General features: G+C 36.3%; 1 protein-coding gene across 1 annotated transcript in view; it reads left to right on the top strand.

Annotated features, from left to right (window-relative positions):
- Positions 1 to 943: 943 nt before the first annotated feature.
- The window catches only part of Nubp1 (NUBP iron-sulfur cluster assembly factor 1), a 67,944-nt gene continuing 41,023 nt past the window's right edge, over positions 944 to 27,864 (top strand). Inside the window, exons 1-3 of the mRNA XM_090386946.1 lie at positions 944 to 989; positions 9,467 to 9,571; positions 21,425 to 21,558. Coding sequence (XP_090243072.1) covers positions 959 to 989; positions 9,467 to 9,571; positions 21,425 to 21,558 — 270 coding nt within the window. The 5' untranslated portion in view covers positions 944 to 958. The remainder of the gene's footprint in view (positions 990 to 9,466; positions 9,572 to 21,424; positions 21,559 to 27,864) is intronic.

Consider the following 27,864-nt stretch of genomic DNA (forward strand, 5'->3'; position numbering starts at 1 on the left):
GCATGTAGTTATAAATGATTACCTTCTATTCTTGGTGGGAAAGGCCTCGGTTATAATCCTGTCAATAGCACGAGAAGTTTTTATTATTATTGTTATTAGCCATATAGTACAAGGAAGCCTGAGGCTTATGCTGCACCAGCCAAACAAAAAAAAAAAAAAAAAAATTCCCGAGTTACCCTGACACAGAGAGAGGAATAACCAAGAAAGAGAAGAATGATGATATCCAGCTCAGGACCCTGGGTTTACCAAGCCCATACTCACCAAATGTGAGCCCCCGGGGTTAAAAGCTTTTTTTTTTTTTTTTAACCTTAATTAATTTGGCGCTTAATACATTACATCTCATCTGAAGCTAAAACTAAACACAGCACCTGGGGACTGGTAGGATCTATCCAATTACATTAAAAGAAGAAAAGATATAAGCAAAAGATGTAATAATTATGAGAGCATAATCATCCTTGGATTCGGATGTGGGGGGAGTCATGTATACTGGAGGTGTGCAACTGTCTTTCTTATTCACAAAGGAGGGGGGATCAAAGAGCGATTAGAGCAACATTGGCCTCTAAGCTTGACTTCAGGAAAAATAATGGTGTCTGTAGTTAAAGAAGTTTTGCAGGCCCATATTAGCGGGAGTGAAATTATACGGACTTCATAGCATGGATTTGTCATGGAGGATCATTTGGTGATAATCGCAAACAATCTATTCAATAGACAGTGATGGCTTTAAGCGTTGCTGGAAAACTCCCACTTGGGTCACGCAATGTGCAAAACCATAAGCATTTCTGTAGACTGAAGCATACAACTCTGTCACAATAACAGGTTTGAATCTCGGTTCAGTCACACCTTGGAGCTGAATGCTCTGAACGTGTCACGCTGTGCCGGCGCGACGCTAAAGTAACTCTAGCTAGGGAGCGTACTCTTCCTGTTTCGTATCCATGACCACGTGTTAGATGTTTTTATCATGGCGGATGTTCCTGATAATGCTCCAGAAAGTAAGACACCGCTTAGCAACAGTTTATATATTTAATTCTATTATTTTTTTTTTCAAGATTCTCTATTTTAATTATATTCAGCCAATTACATTTATACTGAATATGATACAGTTGTTTCTTTAAACAAACGCTTTTAAATATAGCCAAGACTTAAAATTTGTTATTGCGCCATATAAAGTTAGTTTTTAGTTTATGTAAATCTACTCCTTTTTTTTTTTTAATTAAAGTTCATATCACACACATCAGCACAAGTTTTTTTCGAGTTTTTTTTTCAGGTGTTACGTATAAAAAAGGAGATGCTATTTTTCATACAGAATTTATATGGGGTTGTAAATACGTCCCGCCTGATCCTCAGTTTTGCCACTGCAACTGCATGCTCCCTATGACATAGCATAACATAAATTAGCCTCAAAAAGTACAACCGAGTTGTACTTTTGAACCCTTCTGAAATAGAGTTTATCAAGCCCATTTTAATTAACAAATATAAGGGGTTCTGTTAATTAACACAACTTTAGTTCTGTAACCCCCAGGGGTTCACATCTGGTGAGTATGGGCTTGGCACACACCCAGGGTCCTGAGCTGGATATCATCATTCTTCTCTATCTTGGTGATTCCTTTCTATTCTCTCTCTCTCTCTCTCTCTCTCTCTCTCTCTCTCTCTCTCTCTCTCTCAGGGTAATAGGGAAATTTTTTTTTGGCTGGTGCAGCATAAGCCTCAAGCTTCCTTGCACCATATGGCTAATAATAATAATAATAATAATAATAAATGCTATTGAAATAAAAGAATTTAGGAAGCATTAATAGGCTGACATATCATAGTACAGAAACATAAACTGGCCACTTTACGTAAAAACTGTTTGAGCTGCATAGGATCAAACTTAAAAGTCATCAACACTAATTTTGACATGTATTAGTAGTGGCAAATGATGCAAGAAAGCAAGCTTCAACATCAAGCAAAAAAAAAAAAAAAAACTTAATTTCTTCTCACATCACCTGCCCAACCCTTATAATAATTTGTGTAAACAAATTATTAGAAGGGTTGGGCAGGTGATGTGATATAATTTGTGTAAACAAATTGCTAGAAGGGTTGGAAGTTTGTTCCTACAGCCAAATACTTGCTGGCCATAGCAAATTGTAGTTTGGATCCTTTGTGCTATAAGTCCAAGGACATACTAATGCATTTCCAATATACGTTTTATTATTATTGTATTTATTATTATTATTTATTGTGGAGCATTACTAATTCAAAGTACCTGTGTGCAGGCCAAGATTTTTGTTGCATGAGATGATTCTTCTCCATATGCAGCGTTGTGTAATATGACATGGGTGTCAAAGACTTCCTAAATGCACATCTCAATCTCATTATTGCAGCCATGTAGTGCTGATTTACTGAACTGCTTTTTAAAATCATTTGAGTCTCCTTTTTGTTTAAAGGAGATTCATAGGATGTGACTTGCTCTGTGATCTCTTTCACAAAACCTTATTGCACTATTTTCAATTCAAATTTTTCTTAAATTGAAAATGGGCTGGTATCTGCCATGTGAGCACTTCACCTGAAAAAAAAAAAAAAAAAAAACGGAAAAAAAAGAATGGAATAATAATACACACAAATTGTATTATATGTGATGTCTTGAGACTTGTGAGACACCCCGTGGAAGGGAGATGAACCACAATTTTTTTTTTTTTTGGAATCCTCATATGTTACTTAGAATACTTCTGTATGGCTGATATTGGTTCTCTTTTTTAAATAAAATATTTTGTAATGGAAAATATCTCAAAATTACAGTACTCTTAAGTCATAGATTCTCAACCTACAAAGAATAGGTTTGGAACCTAAGAACTAATTGTGTCAGATGATACATGAACCCATAACAAAAATATTGAAAATTAATTAAAAATGCATAAAAGCAGTAATATAATATATGATTTTTTACTGTACTATACAGTAACTCCAATTTTTTTTTATTAACAAAAAAGGTTGATAACCTTTATGTTATGATTAAAGAGCGTCATATATCAGGCTGACTTTTATTTAATGTAATCTGGTGTGTATCGAAAAATATACAGAGTTTTGTGGTTCAAAGTGGTCCTTGAGATATGCCATTTGTCACTACTTAAGGTAGATAGGTAGTGGCAGAACCATGATACAGGTATGAAGGCATCATTCATATGTGTTAGCTATTTATATATAAATGGACCAAATGCAACTTATAAGAAAAGAAAAGCAACTTTTTGAAAACTGGTAAATACAAAATTATTTACTTTTTGCCTCAACAATTTATCTTCTACTTCCTTCCAGTTATAAATTGTTATACTTCTGCTATGCTCATCCCCAAAATGCATCTTCAGTTAGATGAAAAATATTTAATTTTTAAGCAACCAGAACCATGAATAAAGAATTCTTTGCTACTTTTCTTTACATTCCTAGCCAAAGACTTGTTGTAATCTGCTTTGTCTGTCTAACCCCTCCTTTGTGACTTTATTGCAGACTAATTTGTACTTACTGTATATGTCTGTAAGCAGAAACATATAGTAACTGCAAAGTGTAAACATTGTACTCTCTATATTCAAATTCTGCATCTCCTGTATCTGAGCAGCACCAAGTTTTTGATATCTATATAACATTCACATTTGATGACATAACCAATACTTAAAATTCCTCAAATTTATTTACTATTCTCCTATCATTAATGTATGTACATGTTTTTGCTCCTAGTAACCACTCTAACACATGTTATGCAATTACTTGCACCATGTGAGCTACCAGCAAACCTTGTAATCTCTCATATCACGTTTTCCTGGCTACTGTATATCCGAGTAGTGCAAAAATCAGTTTCAAAGTTTCAACTCTCCCTTTCTGAAGGATGTTAACAGGAAAGACTGCTTCTACAGGGATGGGATACACTTAAATAGAAAGGGTGCAAGAATATTTGCTGATGCTATTGAGGCAGTGTTAGATGGGTCGAAAACTGCTAGCTTGGGGGGATACAAGGACTAATAGATTAACAGTAGCCACTGGCAGAGGTGAAACTGATTCTTGCCCTGCTTCTATTGGAATCAACCGCAGCCTGGAAAACAAAATGCAGGGTATTTCAGAGACTGCTGGGCGTCATTGTGGTACAAGTAAACATATGGGTTGTGTTAGGGTAGCTAAGAATAGGAATAGGTGCATGTATACTTGCGTATACACCAACACTAGGAGTTTGGTAAATAAATTTGATGAATTTGAGGTATTGCTCAAAACATCAACGGCAGATATTGTTGGGATAACAGAGACGTGGTGTCACACAGACATAAGGAATGCAGAACTGCAATTTGGCGAGTACAATGTGTACAGAAAGGATAGACAGGATAGGAAGGGAGGAGGGGTTGTGCTATTAGTTAAGAAACACATAAAATCCAAGGAAGTGAAGCCAGTCGACATTGCTGTGTCGAGTCAGTTTGGTGTGACATAAACATTGGAAGATCAAAATTGAGTGTAGGAGTGTGTTATAATGACTCTGATGAGTATAATAAGAAACTGTACAGGGAAATAGAGTGGGCCAGTAAATCAGAGAGTCTTATAATGGGGGATTTTAATTTCCCAGATATTGACTGAAATTTGTGGGTTGGTCACTCACACACTAGCAAGGCTTTTGTGGATTTATTGGTGATTGTTTTCTACCTCAGCATGTTCAGGAGGAACTAGAGGGAGTAATAATCTTGATTTGATTATCTGTAGTGATTCTTCATGCATTAAGAATCTGCAGATAAAGGAACCACTAGGTGGCAGTGATCGCAGTGTGCTGAAATGGGATTTACTCAAAGGGGTAACTGCCATCAGAGGTAAAGGGAAGGGTTTTTGCTTTCGTAAAGGCGACTACGGTGGTCTGCGACAGTATTTAAATTCTATACAGTGGGACCAACTGGTAATGTTACCAACAGCAAATTCAAAATGGGAAGCATTCAAAGAATTTATCTTAAAAGCTACTAGGCTTTATATACCAACTAAGAAATATTGTTCAAGGTTTAGGTCTAAATGGATGTCAGATGAACTAATGAGACATATGGCAGAGAAGAAAAATGCATGGAATACATATAAATTAATGGGTGACATGGAAGCCTATGATAGATATAAGCTGGTCTGTAACCAAGTCACAAAGGAGATTAGGCAGCAAAGGCAGATTATGAGAAATCTTTGGCAAAGGAGGCAAAGAAAAACAGCAAAGAGTTCTTTACCTATGTAAACTCTAGAAGGAAAGGGATGAATCAGATTGGTCTACTGGATATTGATGGTTGAATATCCAGTGGACTGCTCATTTGGCTAACAAACCAAATGAGTACTATTTTGCATCTACATTCACACATGAGGAGTTATTCAGGGAGGGGAATGCCAGAGGTGAATTAAACTCTGGCAGTGAGGTAGATGATTTTGTAATAACTGAGAGGAAAGTGGAGGAGAAATTGTTGAAGATAAACATAAAAAAGGCACCCGGGATGGATGGGATCTATCCAGTTATATTAAAGGAGGCAGCAAAGGAAGTAAGCAAACCCTTAGCCATAATTATGAGAGCTTCTTTGGACCCATGGACTGGAGATGTGCAAATGTGACCCCAATTCACAAAGGAGGATCAAAGGGCAACATAAGTAATTATAGTACCTGTTAGTTTAACTTCTTTTCCAGGAAAATTAATGGAGGCGCTGGTTAAAGAAGCACTGCAGGATCATCTAGACAAGACTTCAGGTATAGCTTGGACACAGCATGGTTTTGTTAAAGGAAAGTCTTGCCTGACCAATTTGATTGGATACTATGATGTGGTCACAAAGGAACTGGATGCAGGGAATAACTTTGATATCATATATTTGGATCTTAGAAAGGCTTTTGATACTGTTGCACATGGAAGACTTCTGAAAAAATTGGAGCAGTGTGGCATTGGAGGCAAATTGCTGCTATGGCTAAAGGGATGGTTGAGTGGGACAAGACAGAGAGTACTAATCAGTGGACACTGCTCATCGTGGACTAATGTTATTAGTGGAATCCCTCATTGTTCAATGTTGGGTCCATTGTTGATTTCTGTATTTATAAATGATATTAATGATGGTGTATCAAGCTTAATGTCCAAGTTTGCAGACGATACTAAGGTTGGGAGGGTTGTTAAGGACACTAATGACAGTACGCTGCTGCACAGGATCTATAAAAGTTGAGCAGATGGGCTGAGAGGTGGCAAATGAAGTTTAACATTGACAAATGTGAAGTACACATATGGGAAGTAGTAACCCCAGAGTAAAGTATCAACTCTGTGCTACTACAGTGACAGTGGTAGAGAATGAAAAGGACCTGGGGGTAATTGTGAAGGCAGATATGAAGTTTTCTGATCAGTGCAGATGGCCTGCAAAAGTAGCTCATGGTGTCTTGTCAATGATATACAGGAATTTTTCTAGCAGGGATAAGGAGGTGATTATCCACTTATATAAGGCAGTGGTCAGGCCACACCTTGAGTACTGTATAGAGGTCTGGAGGCCTCATTTTAAGAAGGATGTAGAGCTGTTGGAACGAGTACAGAGAAGGGCAACAAGATTAGTGAATGGAACAAAGGGTTGCTCTTACAAAGAAAGGCTTAAGTCTTGCAAATTAGTGTCTAGAGACTAGGCACCTGTGAGGTGATCTGATTGAGGTGTATAAAGCTTTGAATGGTTTGAGCATGCCCAATGCTAATGGGATTCTTTCTCTTGCTCAGAATAATCACCTGAGAGGGCATAAATTCAAATTGAGGATAGACAGATGTAGGATAGATGTGCGGAAGTTTCCCTTTAGCCAGCGGGTAGTTGGTTGGTGGAACAGACTTCCATCTTTGTTGTGGAATTTGATAGCCTAAATAAATTTAAAGCTGAGCTGAACAGGTATTTGGAACGAATGGAGGGGTGAAATGGGAGGTTTTTTTTTTGGCTGATGCTGCAGAAGCTTGCTTTCTTGCATCATATGCCCCTGCTAATGCTAATGTCATCTGATTGGATGAAGTTTGTATTCTGATGAGTGATGTAGGGAGAGACTGTTTGGGGTTCATCCATGAGCCAGGAGGGAACAGTTATTCGCTTGTGTAGCTTGTCCCTTATTGCTAGTCTTTAGGTTACCAAATTACCATGATAGTTGGGAGGCAATAGGTGTGGATTTGGGAGGGGGGTTATGGCAGTGCCCTAACAATTAATTACGAATGGAATTTATTTATAAATGATTTTATCAGTATGGCATTAAAGGTGAGTATGGTAATAATTGAGATTATTGTATTCTTAATTATTAAGAATTTAATTTGAAATGTTTGTTTTTCTTCAACATCATGTCCTTGAAAATATGTGTTAAACTTTTTTTCAGCAAACAGAATAAAAAAAAAATCCTGACTTATTTCACTTTTTTTTTTTAAATTCTGCCATGTTTTCTTAATGCATTTGATATTTTTAAATTAAAATTCGACTAATATTATGCCTCAAACAAGAGCAGAAAGCAAAAAGTCCAAAGTAGCAGAAATGCTTTGGCTCAGGAGAGGACTGCCAATGGCGGTTCTCTTGAGATTCTAAGCAACGTACAGAGTTTTTTGTAAAGTTATATCTAGTGGGACATAATACAGCCAAAGATGTCTTTGTGCAGGGAGTGAGGGAAATTAAGTGCCAATTCAGCATTCTTATGGGCTTGTATGAGGACTTGAAGAACAGGATTGATACCCTGAAGGAATAAAAAGAGATATCCCATGAAGTACTCAGCCACTGAGCACAATTTTGGACACTACACTTGTGCATTAGATAACAAGATATCCTACATGTCAGAATACACTGATCCACAGGATATTGCTATTGTCAAGGAAATATATTTTGTAAAAAGGATAGGTGCAATGGGGTCAAGTGCCTGTCATTGGCAAAAAGGTGATATTGTTGTGTATGTCAGTACTAATGATATTAAGAGTAGGAGATCTGAAGACTTGCTTAAAAAGTATGTTTTTCTTAACAGTACTAACATTGAGAAAAAGTTGTGATTTAGGATTGAATTGAAATTGCCTGCAATTCTGCAGACATTTTGAATGTCTGCAGTGAATGTCTCTCCCATTTCAAGGTGGAGGAGATTGAAGGGTGAAGTGAATAATTATAAACTTACAAGCTTGACTTCTGTTCTAACGAAAATAATGGATTCAGTGGTTAAAGTGCTGTAGGACCATCTGTATAGGAATGCAGTTATACAGCAGTTCCAGTGTGAATTTGTTAAGGAGTGATATTGTCTGACCAATCTGATTGGATACTATGATGCCGTAACAAGATGCAAAAAATTATTTTGACATCACATACTTAGATTTCAGAAAAGCTTTTGATACTGTTCTGCATAAAAGACTTGTAGAAATTGGAGCAGTTTGGCATTATGGACAATGGATAAAGGGACAGTTGAGAGAAGTTCCCTAGGGTTCAGTTCTAGGCTTGTTGTTTTCTATATTTGTTAATGATATTGATGAAGGCATATTAGGTAGGCTTAATGCGTATAGATATAACCCTGGGGGCTCATGTTTGGTGAATATGGGCTTGGCACACCCAGGGTCCTTAGCTGGATATCATCATTCTTCTCTTTCTTGGTGATTCCCTTCTACTTTTGACTCTCTCTCTCTCTCTCTCTCTCTCTCTCTCTCAGGGTAACTTGGGAATTTTTTTTTTCCTTGTGCAGCCTAAACCTCAGGCTTCCTTGTTGTACCATATGGCTATTAATAATAATAATAACAATAATGAGTAATTCTAGAATAACATACCAACTGTGTGATACACACTAAGGGTAGTGGAGAACAAAGACCTGGGGTAATTGTGCAGTCAGGTGTGAAGTTCTCCGAATACTGCACAGTTTGCTAGGACAGCTCATGAGGTTTGTCAGTGATATACAGGGATTTTGTCAGCAGGGATAAGGAAGTGATTATCTTGTTGTGTAAGGTAATGGTTAGGCCACATCTTGAATACTGCATTCAGATCTGGAAGTCTCATTTTAGGAAGGATATGAACCTATTGGAGAGGGTGCAGAGAAGAACAACAAGATTAGTGAGAATAAAATAGTACTGTTACCAAGATAGGCTTCAGTTGTGCAAATTGCAGCATCTGGAAACTAGGCACCTATAAGGTGATTTTATTGAGGTATTGAATGGATTAAGTAAGCTAAATGTTGATTGTATCATTCCTTTTGCTCAGACACACACAAGAGAACATAAATTTAAATTGAGTATGGATGGTTGCAAGATAGATGTGCAGAAATTTGCTTTTAGGCAGACTTCTGTTCAAGTGTTTCTATCTGGTGTTGCAGAAGTGAGTAGTTTGAATAAATTTAGAGGGGACAGGTGAAATAGGAAGTGGATTTTTTTTTTTTTTTTTTTGGTTGATGCTGTATAAATTTGCCATTACTAATAATAATACTTTGGAGTTACTTAAATCAAATATTATGGCTTTTTGATAATTTGGTTCTTTATTCATTTGTTTATTAGGTTGTCCAGGAACAAATAGTACAGATGCTGGGAAAGCAGTAGCATGTCAAGGATGTCCAAACCAGAAAATCTGTTCTTCTTCCAAACCCCAAGCACCAGATCCAGGTGAAACAACGGATATTTGTATATAGCTGTGTAAATTTTAAACTTACACAATAATTACTTATAAATACTATGTAAATTATAATAAATAATTTAAATAATTTATTTTATTACAGTAATTTAAATGTACAACTTAAATATACAACTTAAATAATTTATAATAATAAATTATAAATTTATATATTATAAATTAATGAATTTGATTGTGTAATTACCATTATCTGATTCTCTTATTTTCAGAAAAATTTAGACTAATTTGGCTAAAGCTAAATTGGTCTGAAGATGCCTTAACTGTCATAACCAGGACAATCATATAGGTGTCTAGCCATTAGGTAATCCACATTCTGTTGAATATGTACTCAAAGTATAAAGGCCTTTATCCAAGTATTCTCTCCTATTCTGTTGGGAGGAGAATTTGAGTAATGACATTAATTAAATGCATATTTTTACTGATGAGCCGAAGTGACATTGAAGGAGTCTCCCAAGCAATTATATGATATTTACCAATGTGATGCATATTGGTAAATAAAGTTAAGGCTAAGTTTAGGTTGGCAAAAGCAGAAAAAAACTGCATGCATTCATTTTGATATTTCTGCAAGTGCCAAAATACACTTCATGTATTTTGGTCTGCTTAGGAAGACTGGTAGAGTATGCCAGTAACTTTTCTTAGTTTAGCTCGTTACCTGAATTCATAGACCAGAGAAAATTTCGTGTCCCCCTCATACCTGATGGATCTGATAGTACTTAGTTTGTAGTTAGAATTTAAGTTAAAAATATACTTTAATTATGATTTCATTCAAGTGTGCAAATTAGTACTACAATTAATTTTTCTACCTGAGACAAAGCTAAAAAATATCATTCCTAAACTGCTGCATGGCTCCACAGGACAAAAGCGTATCATAATAGTAAATAAAGTTCCTCTACACTATTCTCATTCTTGAATTAGAGCTGGCTACCCTCAACTTAGGGGCTTAGAGGGGAACAGGCATTCTGTGCGTGTTATCGGACACTCAGTCTAAAACACTGATGGATCCAATATATTTCTATTTCAGAAGATTTAGGAGAAGTCCGGTTGGCCTCCCTAAAATCCATTCATGCACAACTTCTTGATGGTAAGCCCTGTTACGTCACTTAGGTGGCGACGAACATGTAGAGTGGTTCTCTTCAAGACGCCTGGTCAGCATGAAGAGGAAAAGACCAAACCTTCCAGCACATGACAGCACAACGAAACAAATGGCCCTCAGTCCCCAGCGGCTTTCACTGCCCCTCTTATGGCAGCGAGAGGATCAGAGTGGAAGCAGAGGGTGCTAAGAATCTCTGGGTACGATCAGGCTGCCATGCACGGAAACTGAACTTGGCCTGTTACAACGTAAGATTGCTCATCGGTGAAGACAGGATACTAGAGCTGGAAAAGGAATTAGAAAATGTAAATTGGAATATCATTGGTTTGGCTGAAACAAGAAGAAGAAATGAATCACTTATAAGTTTATCAAGTGGAAATTTGCTGTACACCAATGGAAACAGTGAAAGGAGTGAAGGTGGAGTTGGCTTTCTGGTCCATAAAGATATAAAAAACAACATTTTGGAATTCAAAAGTACATCACCAAGGATGTCAAAACTACTACTCAGAATTTCTAAGAGGTACAGTCAGTCCTCGTATAGCACGATAGTTGTGTTCCTAGAAACCCTCGTGCAATGCAAAATCGTGTAATATAAACAACAGGCCCTATGGGAAAAATAGGGTTAGGTGCCGACCACACAAGGTTGAACACACATTTGTAACCAAACCATTACCAAACACAATAAATAATCGTAATAAAATATGTAAGTATTTTATTACGATTATTTATTATTATACGTAATAAACTACGTAATACGTAAGCATTTTAATTACTTAAGTATTTTAAGTAATACAAAAAAATACATATTTTATTACGACTATTACGTAATAAAATATTGCTAATGCTGTTGCTTCTATCGTAAGCAAATTTGTTTTTTGTTTGATTTTCTATCCAAACAGATGACAGCCGTTCCATCTCTTCCAATTCTTTGTGTCTTAATCTAATGGATTTTAATTACGCTTTGAGTTGCTCCTGCTATGAAAGTTGTTTTTAGTTTCTCTGCATTCTTTGTAATTCTCGGCGTTGCCTCATTTAGGTCTGTAGCACGTGCAATATCACATGGTCTTTCATTTCGCTCAAAGCGTTTCACAATTTCCTATTTTTTCTCTATCGACAGAGGCAGACTGGCCATTAGCCTTACCAGGGAAACCCCGGTTGGCCAGAGGCCGGTGTGATTTTGGCCATAAACCATAGTATGAGGCCATTATAAATTTTCCCGGGTAAGAATTTTTGACCCAGTCCGCCTCTGTTTATCGATATTGCTTTTCTTTTTCTCTCTGAATCTGCAATGTCTTCACCAGGACGCTTCCTTTTCACACCTTTTAAGTATTTTACTAATTTTTAGGGAATAAAGCACAATTACAAAACGAGGAGGTATGCTTGATACACATAAACAAAGCTGTGCTCGTGTAGCAACTGAATAAACAACACCGTAAAGGCAGAGATACACTATTAACACCTCACATTTTACTAAAGCACATTTCTAGGGGTTACTACCATAAAATAATAAAAACAATTTCCAGTTGCCTTTCTGCTAATGGCATCTGTTATAAACTGGTAGTAAACTCGATCTAATTGCATTTGCGATTATACCGATAGCTGAAATTTTGTTGTTTTTTACGTTATTATGGTTAAATGTGTTTCCCCTTCACTGATATAAAACACATAAATACATTTTCAGAATCTCCTCTTCATTCCTATCGTGTGGTGTTCAGTTGGGGTGATTCCGCATTCGACGGCCATTTCTTGTAAACACAAGGGCGAATCGTGCCTAAGCGAATTCTGTTTGTGTTATATAAGATATCGTTCCCCTATTTATAAATCGTGTATGATCGAATTCGTGTAGTGTAAACACGTGTTATATGAGGACTGACTGTATAATGATTTATGCACCAACATCAAGCCATGATGATGAAGAGGTTGAAGAAATGTATACCTAGATTGTAGATATAGCTTAACTTAATTTTTCAGCACTCACCTCATAGTAATCCGCTTAGTTGGTTGAAAGTTTTGCCACGTACATAGTGGTTAAGAGATTCTAATAACTTACAGGGATTATAAATTTAAAAAACTAAGGTATGGGCTTTAAAAATTTTTCTAAGAAAGAAAAGTGCACCTTCCATTCTGTGGTTGTCCAATTAAAATAAATTAAATGAAGTGAGATAAAAGCTAATAGCCGCGCACGAGCGACTTTCAAAATCGTCTTCAGTTAGCTATAGAGGGGAGAGTGTGCGAGTGTGTTATATACAGGTTGAGTTCCCGAAATGCATTTCAATGCACGTGGAAACTTAATACGTGCTAAATTCCAAATAGGGGAGAAGTTGGCGGGAATCTTTTTGTTTAATATGTTAAGTGATGTGTGGCTCTTAAATTTCTGGGGTGGATGGGATCTATCCAGTTATATTAAAGGAGGCAGCAAAGCAACTAAGCAAACCCTTAGCCATAATTACGAGAGCATCCTTGGACTCAGGGAAGGATCCCACGGACTGGAGATGTGCAAATGTATCTCCAATTCACAAAAGGGGGATCAAAGGGTGACACAAGTAATTACAGACCAGTTAGTTTAACTTCTGTTCCGGGTAAAATAATGGCGTCACTGGTTAAAGATGTATTGCAGGATCATCTAGACAAGACTGCAGCAATAATTCACACAGCAGGGGTTTGTTAAGGTAAATTCTTGTCTGACAAATTTGATAGGATCTTATGATGTGGTTACAAAGGAACTGGATGCAAAAAATAATTTTGATATCATATATTTGGATTTCAGGAAAGCTTTTGACACTGTTGCGCATGGAAGACTATTGTACAAATTGGAGCAGAATGGTATTAAGGGTAAGTTGCTACAATGGATAAAAGGATGGTTAAGTGGGAGAAGACAGGGTGGTAATCAATGGGTGCTGCTCTTCATGGGCTAATGTTATTAGTGGAGTCCCACAGGGTTCGGTGTTGGGTCCACTGTTATTTTGTATATTTATCAATGATATTGATGAAGGTATATCAGGCTTAATGTTAAAGTTTGCAGATGATGCAAAGGTTGGCAGGGTTGTTAATGATAGTAATGGCAGTGTGCTACCGCAACAGGATCTAGATAATATGGGCAGATGGGCTAAGAAGTGGCAACTGAAGTTTAACCTTGACAAATGCAAAGTACTGCATATGGGTAGAAGTAACCCCAGAGAAATGTACCAACTGTGTGGTACTACACTTAAGGTGGTAGAAAATGAAAAAGACCTGGGAGTAATTGTGCAGTCAGATATGAAGTTTTCTGAGCAATGCAGACAGGTGCCAGGGCAGGTCATGGGGTTTTGTCAATGATATATAGGAATTTTGCTAGCAGGGAAAAGGAGATGATTGTCCCTCTGTATAAGGCAATGGTCAGGCCAAGCCTTGAGTACTGCATACAGGTCTGGAGGCGTCATTTTAGGAAGGATATAGATTTGCTTGAGCGTGTACAGAGAAGGGCAACAAGATTGGTGAGGGGAATGAAGGAATCCTCTTACCAAGAGAGGCTTAAGTTCTGCAAATTGCAGTGGCTGCAGACTAGGCACCTGTGCGGTGATCTGATTGAGGTGTATAAGGCCTTGAATGGGTTGAGCACGCTGAATTCTGATGGGATCCTTCCACTTGTTCAGATTATGAACCTAAGGGGTCATAAATTCAAATTAAGAAAAGACAGATGTAGAATAGATGTGCGGAAATTAGCCTTTAGCCAGCAGGTGGTTAATTGCTGGAACAAACTTCCATCTGTCGTTGTGGAAGTTGATAGGTTGAATAAATTTAAGGAGGAACTGGACAGGCATCTGGAGTGAATGGTGTGAATTTTTTTTTTTTTTTTTTTGGCTACTGCATAAGCTCATACACTTGCTGTCTTGCATCACATGCCGCCACTACTACTACTACTACTACTACTACTTCCACTCAGTGATGAGAGCTTCGTTTTGAAGGATTTTATAACTGAAACTTAGTTTAACTATTGTGATCGCTGAATCGATGAGTGGGTTATGATTATAAGATTGAACATGTTGTGTTAGTTCTGTACTTGCTAAATTAAATTTGAAGCTATTAAAGTGGTAGTATGCACGCGTGTTAGAAATTTTTGATGTCCCGAATTTTGCTTTTGTACTGCCTATGTAACGTGCTTGACAATCTGATTGGCATCTAATCAAATATATAATGTTATTATGGTCTTGTGTCCCATACTTGTATGTTGTCTTGTATGAATTGAATTTAGAACTTATAATTTGTTATAAGATGTAAATATTAATTTGATATCTGTATTTTTAAAAATCTGTTGAAGTTGTCTAGCATATGTTGATGGAATGGGAGGGCGATAACAGGTTTGTGTATCTTATTCTTATTCACGTGGTTATTCATTTTGCTTGGGTTATTAGTATTATTATGGACTTTGGTGATGGTTTCTTTTATTAGTTGTAATGGGTATTTCCTGTCAATGAATTTTTTGGTGAGGTATTGCAATTCTACGGATTGGTCTGTGTGCGACTATATTTGATTGTGTTGTATATCTGATTGCATAGAACTGCTTTTTTGATGTATAGAGAATGGTGTGAGTGGTAAAGTAAGAATTTATCTGTATGTGTGTTCTTTCTGTACATTTTAGTGCCTAAAGATGTACCTATTTTGTATATAGTGAGGTTTAGAAAATTAATTTTATTATCGGTTTCTACCTCGAGGGTAAATTTGAGTCTCTCGTGTGTTGTATTAAACGTGTTCAGTAAAGTATCAATAGTGGTTTTGTTGCCTATTAAGAGGATGTCGTCCGCGTATCTCATATATAGTTTAATCCCTGGGGGGAAAGGGTTGGAGTATTTTTTCTTCAATAGAAGTGAGGTAGATTTCGGATAAAGGGGCAGAGATACCGAGGCCCATGGGGAGGCCGAAAATTTGTTCGTAGATGTTATTTTGAAATTTAAATTGTTTGGCGTCAAGTAACAGGGACATGAGTTCTAAAATGTCATTAATGTTTAAGTCAGTACGTTTTGTCAAAGTGTCGTCTTTAATTAATAGTTCTTTAAGAGCCAGTAGCATGGTTTCGATGTGTAAATTTGTATATAGGGAGACGACGTAGAAGGACGCGAGAATATCATTTTCAGATATGGTCATGGAAGTTATACGTTCGTGTGCCTGTTTAGTATTGTAGACTCTGAACCGAGAAAATTTCATTAAAGGTGAAATAATTTTGACGAGGAATATGGATAGATTGGCATAGGTGGACTGTTTATAGGAAACAATGGGTCTTAAAGGATAATCTTGTTTATGGAGTTGAGGAATATGGATAGATTGGCATAGGTGGACTGTTTATAGGAAACAATGGGTCTTAAAGGATAATCTTGTTTATGGAGTTTGACTATTCCAAAAATGTTTGGGAGAATATTACTGCGTATGCTTATTTGCTGGAGGGTGTGTAAATTAATTTGTTTGTTGGCTCTGAGTCTTCTTAGGATCCCATCAAGTTTATTTTTAAGTTTTTTAATGTTAAATGTGTTGCAAACTCTGTATGTCATTTAATCTGACAGGATGTGTAACATTTTCTTTATATATGTATTTTTGTCCATGATTGCGATGGTGTGTCGCCTTTGTCTGTCTTTTGTATTACAACGTTCGGAATTTTAATGAAGTCTCGTATGTGGGTTAATTGTTGTTGGTGAATATTAGGTTTACTAGTTAATTGGGAGTTAAAAACAGCATTGGTTTCATGTATGATATGATATTTATCTGGGTGGTTATCAAGTTTAGTTTGTATTTCAATCATGGCATCTTTAACTGGTTAATGGTGAAATTGAATCCATATTCTAGACTAGAAAGTTCATTAGGGGGAAAATGTTTGTGTAGAGATGTTAACAACCGAGTTGTTGGGGATTTTTTTGTGTTTTCTGGTGTGTGTATCCCACATCTTGGTGTGCTTTTGTGTAATCTGATTTAAAGTTGCCTGAATTCGTGTGTTGTTCTGTTGTACGTAATTGTACCAAGTCGTGGGGGTTAATTCTCTTTTAAGCTTGAATCTAGTCATTACATCACAGCACATGAGGACTCCTTAAAATATCATCAGCAATGTACACTGAAATTGATAGTCTTCTAGATGAACAGAAAACTCACTACACTATCATTATGGAGGACTTCAATGCTAAGGTTGGAAAGAGACTAAACAGTGCAGAAAGGAGAACTATAGGAAATTTTGGAATTGGTGAAAGAAATGAAAGAGGTGAAAGACTTGTGGAATTTGCAGTAATGAACACTTTTTTCAAGAAAAGGGTGAACAGAAAGTGGACATGGAAGAGGCCAAATGGATTAACAACTAATGAAATCGACTTCATCCTCACTAACAGAAGGTATATCGTGAATGATGTTACTGTCCTGAACAAGGTAAATGTTGGAAGTGATCACAGAATGGTAAGATGCACACTTGATACAGATTATGAACCTAAGGTTCATTGAGTCAGTTTTTTTTTTCCTTTCGTTTCTTCTTTGTATAGATGTAAGAAACGAAAGGAAAAAAAAAACTGACTCTAGTAAATAATACAAAGGTCTTTGAGATAACTTAAGAACAAGTTTGAGCTTCTGCAGACTGTTCAGGACCAAGATATCGACGAGGAATATTACAACTTTCTGAAAGTGATAAAGCCCAAGAAACCTATAGGTAAAAAGAAATCCAAAGAAGAAAAAATCAGTCAAAAAATACTTGTCATGATGAACCGAAGACGACAAATGAAGAGCAAGAAAAACACTGACAGGCAGAAAATTGAGTATACTGAGTTATGCAAAGCCATTAGAAAGAGACTCAGAGAGGACATAAGAAAATTTAACTCAAGAAAAGTAGAACAAGCATTAAGGGAAAACAAAGGATTTAAATCAGCAGTAATACAGAAAGACAAATGATACTGAAATTGAAGAATAGCGATGGTGTACTTATGAATAGCAGAGAAGGCATAATTCAAATAGCAGAAGACTACTATAAAGAGTTATAGCAGTCTTCTGCTATTTGAATTATGCCTTCTCTTAAAATACAAGGAGCGAGGGAATGATGCCAGCAGTGGGGAAGATGGATTGCAAATTAGTAACACATGCAACATACCTGATATCCTTCCTGATGAGGTAGAAAATGCGTTGAAGAAAATGAAGAATCAGAAAGCTCCAGGGAAGATGAAGTTACTGTAGAGTTGTTAAAATTGGGAGGAAGAGACAGAACACAAAAACTGGCAAGACTCTTCACAAAATGCATTAGAAAAGGTGTGGTTCCTAAGGAGTGGAATAATGCAATCAGTTTTTCTGCATAAGAAAGGAGATAAATCAGAAATTGGAAATTATAGACCAATTAGCTTATTATCCCACATCTATAAGTTGTTCACAAGGGTCATTACTAACAGATTAGAAAGAATACTTGATGAGAATCAACCGAAAGAGCAAGCTGGCTTTAGGACAGGATTCTCAACTATGGATGGGCAGTCGTGATCCATTAATCAAGACATTTTTCAAGATGTTCTTATCATTAAAAGTCATTTGAAGATGGCTAATTCATTTCCTAAATGAGACACTAGAAAGATGATTTTAATAACACTGTTTTATCAATATGACTATTTTTTAATTGCAGTTTGTGGTAAAGTGTACATAAAATTGTTTATTTATAAATTAAAAGCTACTTAGCTTGAGTAAATATATATATTTACTCAAGTAAATATATATATTTACTTAACATTTATTAATTAAAGTAGCAAATATTTAAATTAAATTAATATTATAGACCAAATCATTGCAAGGTAACAGTTTACCAGGTGGCACCCTTGCAAGCAATATAATCAGCAGCAAACATGAAGCTGGTCCCTTTTCTTGTCAGTTGTTACATGCAATGTGGTTTCCAGAAGTATCTGGTAAATACTGTATTTAATTGAACTATATAGGTATTTTTGTATTATCTGATGCATACCTGCAGTTTATTGTAAATACCAGTTGTATATTAAAAGCAAAAATTAACATTTGGTCTCCAATTATATAAATTTATATTTGATCATACTAAATATGAGATTAATTAAAATTAGTAAAACTTATTGGGACAACAAAAATGGGTATGCATGAGTCATTCATTTGTTATCCATTCAAAGTTCCTGATGAGTAGCAGAGAGATGGCCATGTAAATGAATGAATTAATTTTTCTACCTTTTTTCCTCTCTCTCTCTCTCTCTCTCTCTCTCTCTCTCTCTCTCTCTCTCTCTCTCTCTCTCTCTCTCCTCCCCCCTTTCAGTTTTCTTTTATTTTTCCTTTTTTTTTATTAATTCTTGGTAGATTTAAGTGTCTAGGTTAGTATATATTTAAAATTGTAGATTAAGTCTTTTGAGTACAGGCATATATATTGCCATTAATAGCTCTAAAATTTGTTAGTCAACACTCTTAGTCAAATTAAACGAAGTCAAATAATGTGCATATAATGTCTAATTGTTAACTCTAATAATAGCATTAATGCCACATATCAATAGCACATTCCTAACAATCCATAATAAACAGGATTATTTCGTTATAATAATAGAAAATATATAATAAAGTGTAATATATATAATTTTTCCTTTTTTTATTGTTTTATAAGAATGTAAGATGAAACTTTTCCAGAGAATAATTATAATTTTGATTAAATTTTTTAAAATACATTTTTAAGTGATATCAGTAATTTAAATAAAAAAGTATTGAAAATATCTCAAGGATCAAGTCTATTTATATGAACTTTTAAAAAAATGATAGATGTGTGGGTTGATCTCTAAAAATTTAATTTGTTGAATGATTTTCAGATAAGTCCATTCTTTGTTTTTTTTTTTTTTATTTCAAACCAAGAATGGTTTGAAACTGGTCTAATCCAGTTTTTGCTAGAAAATTGACCACAACTTCCCTTAAAAAAAAATATATATATGTACAATAAATATGAATCTTGTAAATAATTTCTCCTCTTCCTGTATGAAATACAAAAAGGAGGGATAAAAAAAAAAAAAAAAACTTTTAACTCCAGTTATCAAGTGGAGACCAGTCATTAAATATTTTGTCACTCGTATCTTTTATTGAATAAATATTTTTCTGGATACCTTGATTTGTGGCTGAATGAGTGAAACTGCTAGTAATCAAGCACCATATGTAATATAGAAGGTGTAAGCAAAGCAAGGACTAAAAACCAAGCAATAAACATTCTTATCATAGGAAATTAAAACTCACTTATAATGGATTGCCTCCTCTTCTACTGATTGGTGCAGCTTTAAGATGTCTTAAATGAATTGCCATAAAACAATAACTTATTTCTTTTATAAACATAAATATTTGCATCCATAATTTAATTATGCATATTTGTGCATAATTAAATATGCATATTTTTACTTATGAGAAAAGGGTGCCTCCGTAGCCAGGTGGGAAGGAGCAGCAGTGCATAGCACACGCTTCTTGATTAGACCAGGGTTTGAGCCCGTCACCACCAAATATGGAGGATGCGGTAATGTCAGGGAATGACCACCGCATATTCCTGGAGCAATATGGCCTTAGTTGCTAATGCTCCTAAAAACCAAATAACAAACAACAAACAAACTTATGAGAAAAAAAAATTGAAGAAGTCTGAAAAAGAATTATATATTTACTGATGTGGACCATATTAATAAATAGGGTTAAGGCTAAGGTTAGGTTGGCAAAGACAGCTTATGAGAAATCAGCTAATAGAGCAAAGAATGGGGACAAGGAGTTTTTCTTTTATGTGAATACTAAAAAGAAAAGAGCGAATCAGATTGGATCCATGCATAATTGATGTGAGAAAATTATAGATAACCCTGCTGATGATGCAAATGAATTGAACAGGTACTTTGCATTCATATTTACAGAATAAAGACCCTTCATGGTGAGGAGAAACTTGTGAGTGAAGCTGGAAAGCATGAAATTAGAAATATTGAACTTTCAGAAGATTATTTATTAGAAACACTTGGGCCTAATGGTGAGTAAGGCTCCTGGAGTTGATGGCATATACCCAGTAATTTTAAGGTATATAAGGTTTTGAAAGCTGAGAGTAAAATGAACAATGAAAATTTTCTGTTGGAAGGGATTCCACAGCCAGAGGCCATAAATTCAGATTGTGGAAGGGGAAGAGTTTAAATTGGATTGCAGGAAGCTTTGTTTTAGCAAGCTTAATTTTTTTTTTTGGCTGGTGCAGGAAAAGCTCATGTCTTCCTTGCACCATATAGCTAATATTAATATTAATACATTAGAACAGATAAAGAATAACCATATGGCCATGATAAAAATGAGAATTTGTATGTAGTACATCATAAACATAATGGAGTAAATCAACCTAACATGGCCTCTTCTCTTTATACTTTACTTAGACTTCATGATTATATTTAGGAAAGTATTATTGTTGCTGATTGTTGCATCATTTTCCAGTAATGCATTTAAAAATGAGAAACAGATAATAGCACATGGAAAATATAAACAAGGCAAAAAAATTAATATCTAAAACATACTGATTAACAGAAAACAACTTTCAAAGAATGAAAATTGTTTTCTGTAATCAGTACTAAATTTTACATGTGTTCAGTGTTTAATTTAATGTAATTCTGTATCAGAAAAAGCAGTATGATAATTGTTTTTTTTTTGTAATCATTTAAAGAACTGCTGTACACATATGACAATTAGTTAATTGATTAATTACTGTATAATATTATAATACATTTTCATTTTGTTTTTCTATAAAATTTTTTTATAGATCTTGGATATATAAAAGAAAATTTGTCATCTGTCAAGCACGTTATTTTGATACTGTCTGGGAAAGGAGGAGTTGGTAAAAGTACAGTTACTTCAGTTCTAGTGCATGCTTTAGCAGAAGATGAAACAAAAAATGTAAGCAGAACGTAAACACATTTAATTCAGCTTATTGCAGCTCAACATGCAGTAGTATTTATAAGAAATATGCAGTTAGTCCATTATCAAATTCAACCTTTAATGGGAATTGTCTAATGAGAATTTTAATGTACTGCCAATTTATTAACATTAAATACAGGTATTTCTTGAGATGCATATTTTTACCCTTATACAGATTATATTTTAGGAACATTTTTTGAAAAATGTGTAGTACATTTTTAAATAACGATCTAAAATTGACTTTCAAAAATTGTATAAATGGCCAAACTACATATTGTATATATGTACAAATAAGATTGTTTGAAACTGTACATTTTCAGTGGGACTGTATTTAAAAAAATCCTGCCTGACAGTAGCTTAATTGACTATCATGTGATTACTATGCCAGTAAAATAGTCTACATCTTATGCTCAGGCAGCAGAATTTCACCATCACAGTTTATTTAGATACATACTATGATTTTATCTTATATTTTTTATTTATTCTTAATTTGTATTTTATTATATATATTAGTCAACTTTTAAGCTTTCTAACACTTCTAACCATTCTTGTTGAAAATACAAGTATTAACTAATGAACTGATGAGACTCGTGGCAGAGAAAAAAAATGCATTGGATGTATATAAATTATCAGGCGACACAGAATCCTATGGTAGATATAAGCTAGCCTGTAATCAAATCACAAAGGAGGTTAGGGAAGCAAAGACAGATTACGAGAAGGTGATGTGCAAACGTATCCCCAATTCACAAAGGGGGAACTAAGAGTGACACGAGTAATTACAGACCAGGAACAGAAGTTAGTTTAATTTCTGTTCCTGGGAAAATAATGGAGTCACTGGTTAAAGATTCATTGAAGGATCATCTAGACAAGACTGCAGTAATAATTCAGACAGCATGGGTTTCTTAAGGGAAAGTCTTGTCTGACAAATTTGATTGGATACTACAATGTGGTTACAAAGGAACTGGATGTAAAAATAATTTTGATATATACTTGGATTTCAGGAAACCTTTTGACACTGTTGCACATGGAAGACTACTGTACAAATTGGAGCAGAATGGTATTAAGGACAAGTTTCTACAATGGATGAAAGGGTGGTTGAGTGGGAGAAGACAGACAGTGGTAATCAGTAAATGCTGCTCTTCATGGACTAATGTTATTACTGGAGTCCCCCAGGGTTTGGTGTTGGGCCCACTGTTGTTTTGTATATTTATCAATGATATTGATGAAGGTATATCAGGTTTAATGTTGAAGTTTGCAGATGATACAAAGGTTGGCAGGGTTGTTAATGGCAGTTTGCAACTGCAACTGAAAAGTTGGGGGGATGGACTGACAAGTAGCAACTGAAGTTTAACATTGACAAATGAAAAGTACCGCATATTGGTAGAAGTAACCCAGAGAAACATACCAAGGCCAGGCTGCCAGAGCAGGTCATGGGGTATTGTCAATGATATACAGGAATTTTGCTAATAGGGAAAAGGTGATTATCCCTTTGTGTAAGGCAATGGTCAGGCCATGCCTTGAATACTGCATACAGGTCTGGAGGCCTCATTTTAGGAAGGATGTAGAGTTGCTTGGTCAAGTACAGAGAAGGGCAACAAGATTGGTGAGGGGAATGAAAGGGTGGTCTTACCAAGAAAGGCTTAATTTCTGCAAATTGCAGCATCTGGAGACTAGGCACCTGTGAGATGATCTGCTTCAGGTGTATAAGGCTTGAATGTGTTGATCAGGCTCAATTCTGATGGATTTCTTTCTCTTGCTCTGATTATGAACCTGAGGGAGAATAAATTCAAATTGAGGAAAGACAGTTATAGAATAGATGTGCAGAAATTTGGCTTTAGCTAGTGGGTAGTTGATTGCTGGAACAAACTTCCATCTGTTGTTGGAAGTTGATATCTTAAATAAATTCAAGGAGGAACTGGACAAATGTTTAGAGGGAATGAATGAATGGTGAAATGGGTTTTTTTTTTTTTTTTTTTCCCCTTTGGCTGATGCTACATAAGTTTGCTTCCTTGCATCACATGCCTCTACTATTACTATTATTACTTTTGCACAATCAGAGTACATAACAAACACTAAGTGATTTTGATTATCTAACATAACACACACTATATGATTACTATGGTGTGTTTGTCAGGACAACAATTTATGATGTTACCAACAGATTGTTGGATTTTATGAGGGGAGGTAAAAAAAACATTATTATTCATGTGGGGACTAATGGTATTAAACAAACATGAACTGATGATTTGTTAAACAAATATAGGACCATTCTGGAAAAAAAAAATGCCATGAGCTAGATCAGAATGTGTATGTGTCTGCAGTTCTGCCCAGACATGATAGGTGGATTATATGCTGAAAGCATTGTGGATTAACTCAAGACTTGAAGGATTCTGCAAAGCTTTTGGAGGGAAATTTTTAATGGTGTGGCCTGCACTTGTAGGTAGGAAGAATCTGTTTTGCAGAGATGGGAACCATTTGACAAAGGTGGTGTAAGGATTTTTGCCGGTATCACTGAGGATATCTTGAGTTCAGAGAAATTCCTGGTTGCAGGGAAAAGAGTGTTAGAAATACACATCTATCTGATGATATGGGTCAAAGTAATGCTTGCACATATCTAAAGACTTGTTTGTTACCACAGGAGCTGGTATTCGCAAGACATTCTTAGGATAGCAACGTTTCAAATGAGTGCAAAACTTAAAGCTAGGGAAACAGTGAACTGTAGAAAATACTTAGTCTTAATTGTGTCTACAGTAAAGTCAGGAGTGTTTATTGTTATAAAAGTATTCCACAATTCTAATGTTTTAGCTCTCCCTCTGCAATCTGCCCAATTAGATGCAATGTAGCACCTTTAACTATCAGTCTCCTTTTCTGAAATTAAAACCCTTGCATTTACCTTTAACTACTGCAACATCTTTCTTTACCGTCCAACTAACGACTGTGTAATCACTACCTGCTAATAGTTCCCATACTGTGAGCCCTATGATATCTTCTATTTCAGGTCAGAGAATCAGATCTAAAATATTCTTACTCCTAGTATTTTCTTTAACATGCTGGCACAAATTAGCATCATCTAGTTTATTAGCATTAGCATTAGTAGAGGCATTTGATGCAAGAAAGCAAGCTTATGCAGCATCAGCCAAAAAAAAAAAAAAAAAACCCCACTTCCACTTCACCCCTCTGTTCGTTCAAAATACCTGTCCAGCTGAGCCTTAAACTTATTTAGGCTATCAACCTCCACCACAAGGGATGGAAGTCTGTTCCACCAACCAACCACCCGCTGGCTAAAGGCAAATTTCCGCACGTCTATCCTACATCTGTCTTTCCTCAATTTGAATTTATGCCCTCTCAGGTGATTTTTCTGAGCTAGAGGAAGAATCCCATCAGCATTGAGCATGCTTAAACCATTCAAGGCTTTATACACCTCTATCAGATCACTTCGCTGGTACCTAGTCTCCAGACACTGTAATTTGCAAAACTTAAGCCTTTCTTTGTAAGAGCACCCCTTTGTTCCATTCACTAATCTTGTTGCCCTTCTCTGTACTCGTTCCAGCAGCTCTACATCCTTCTTGAAATGAGGCCTCCAGACCTGTATACAGTACTCTAGGTGTGGCCTGACCATCGCCTTATACAATGGAATAATCACCTCCTTATCCCTGCTGGAAAAATTCCTGTATATCATTGACAATACTCTATGAGCTACTCTTGCAGCCTGTCTGCACTGCTCAGAGAACTTCATATCTGCCTGCACAACCACCCGCAAGTCCCTTTCATTCTCTACCACTGTCAGTGTAGTACCACAGAGTTGATACGTTGCTCTGGGGTTGCTGTTTCCCATGTGTAGTACTTTACATTTGTCAATGTTAAACTTCATTTGCCACCTCTCAGCCCATCTGCTCAACCTTTCTAGATCCTGTTGCAGCAGCATAGTGTCAGTAGTGTCCTTGACAACCCTGCCAACCTTTGTATCGTCTGCAAACTTGGACATTAAGCCCGATATACCATCATCAATATCATTTATAAATACAGAAAACAATAATGGAGCCAACACTGAGCCCTGAGGGACTCCACTAATAACATTAGTCCACGATCAGCAGTGTCCATTGATTACCACTCTCTGTCTTCTCCCCCTCAACCACCCCTTTATCCATAGCAGCAATTTCCCTCCAATGTCACACTGCTCCAATTTGTGTAGCAGTCTTCCATGTGCAACAGTATCAAAAGCCTTTCTAAGATCCAAGTATATAATATCAAAGTTATTCCCTGCATCCAGTTCTTTTGTGACTGCATCATAGTATCCAATCAAGTTGGTCAGGCAAGACTTCCCCTTAACAAAACCATGCTGTGTCTGAGCTATAACTGAAGTCTTGTCTAAATGATCCTGCAGTGCTTCTTTAACCAGTGCCTCCATTAATTTTCCTGGAACAGAAGTTAAGCTCACAGGTCTATAATTACTTGTGTCAGCCTTTGATCCTCCTTTGTGAATTGGGGTCACATTTGCACATTTCCAGTCTATGGGTACCTCCCCTGAGTCCAAGGAAGCTCTCATAATTATGGCTAAGGGTTTGCTTACTTCCTTTGCTGCCTCCTTTAATATAACTGGATAGATCCCATCCACCCCAGGTGCCTTTCTTGTGTTTATTTTCAACAGTTTCTCCTCCACTTTACTCCCAGTTATTTCAAGATTCTGTAGCTTACTGCTAGAGTTGAATACACCTCTGGCATTCCCCTGCTGAATAACTCCTCATGTGTGAATGTCGATGCAAAATATTCATTTAGTATGTTAGCTACCTGAGCAGGATCATCAACAGTTGACCCATCAATATCAAGTGGAACAATCTGATTCATCCCCTTCCTTCTAGAGTTTACATAAGTAAAGAACTCTTTGCTGTTTTTCTTTGCATCCCTTGCCAAGGATTTCTCGTAATCTGCCTTCGCCTGCCTAACCTCCTTTGTAACTTGGTTGCATATCAACTTGTATCTATCATAGGCTTCTGTGTCACGTGTTAATTTGTATGTATCCCATGCATTTTTCTTTTCTGCCATATGCCTCATTAGTTCATCTGACATCCATTTTGGCCTAAACCTTGAACAGTATTTCTTAGTTGGTATGTAAAGCCTAGTAGCTTCCAAGATAAGTTCTTTGAATGCTTCCCATTTTGAATTTGCTGTTGGTAACATCGTCAGTTGGTCCCACTGTATAGAATCTAAATACTGTCTCAGTCCATCGTAGTTGCCTTTACGGAAGCAGTAACCCTTCCCTTTACCCCTAATGGTAGTTACCTCTTTGAGTAAATCCCACTTCAGCACACTGTGATCACTGCCACCTAGTGGTTCATTTATCTGCAGATTCTTAATGCATGAAGAATCACTGCTGATAATCAAATCAAGAGTATTACTCCATCTAGTTGCCTCCCGAACATGCTGATGTAGAAAACAATCATCCAATAAATCCGCAAAAGCCCTGCTAGTGTGTGAGTAACCAGCCCCCAAATTCCAGTCAATATCTGGGAAATTAAAATCTCCCATCATAAGACTCTCTGATTTACTGGCCCACTCTATTTCCCTGTACAGTTCCTTATTATACTCATCAGAGTCATTAGGCCTATAGCACACTCCTACTCTCAATTTTGATCTCCCAATGTTTATGTCACACCAAACTGACTCCACACTGCACTGTCCAGCGATGTCGACTGGCTTCACTTCCTTGGTTTTTATGTGTTTCTTAACTAATAACATAACCCCTCCTCCCTTCCTATCCTTTCTGTAGACGTTGTACTCCCCAAATTGCAGTTCTGCATCCCTTATATCTGTGTGACACCACGTCTCTGATATCCCAACAATATCTGCCTTCGATGTTTTGAGCAATACCTCAAATTCATCAAATTTATTTACTAAACTCCTAGCATTGGTGTACACGCAAGTATACCTGCACCTGTTTCTATTCTTAGCTACCCTAACACAACCCATGTGTTTACTTGTACCACAATGGCTCCCAGCAGTCTCTGAAATACCATGCATCTTGTTTTTCAGGCTGCTGCTCATTCTAATAGAAGCAGTGCAAGAATCTCTTTCCCCTCTGCCAGTGGCTACTGTCAATCTATTGGTCTTTGTCTCCCCCCAAGCTAGCAGTTTTCCGACCCACCTAACACTGCCTCGATAGCATCAGCAAATATTCTTGCACCCTTTCTATTTAAGTGTATCCCATCCCCGTAGAAGCAATCTCTCCTGTTAACATGTACAGTCCAGGCTGAAAAAAATTCTACCCCTTGAGCCTTGCACAATCTT

The sequence above is a fragment of the Mastigoproctus giganteus genome, chromosome 12 (genome assembly GCF_048544385.1).
Source record: "Mastigoproctus giganteus isolate SK-2022 chromosome 12, ASM4854438v1, whole genome shotgun sequence".
NCBI lineage: Eukaryota > Metazoa > Arthropoda > Arachnida > Uropygi > Thelyphonidae > Mastigoproctus > Mastigoproctus giganteus.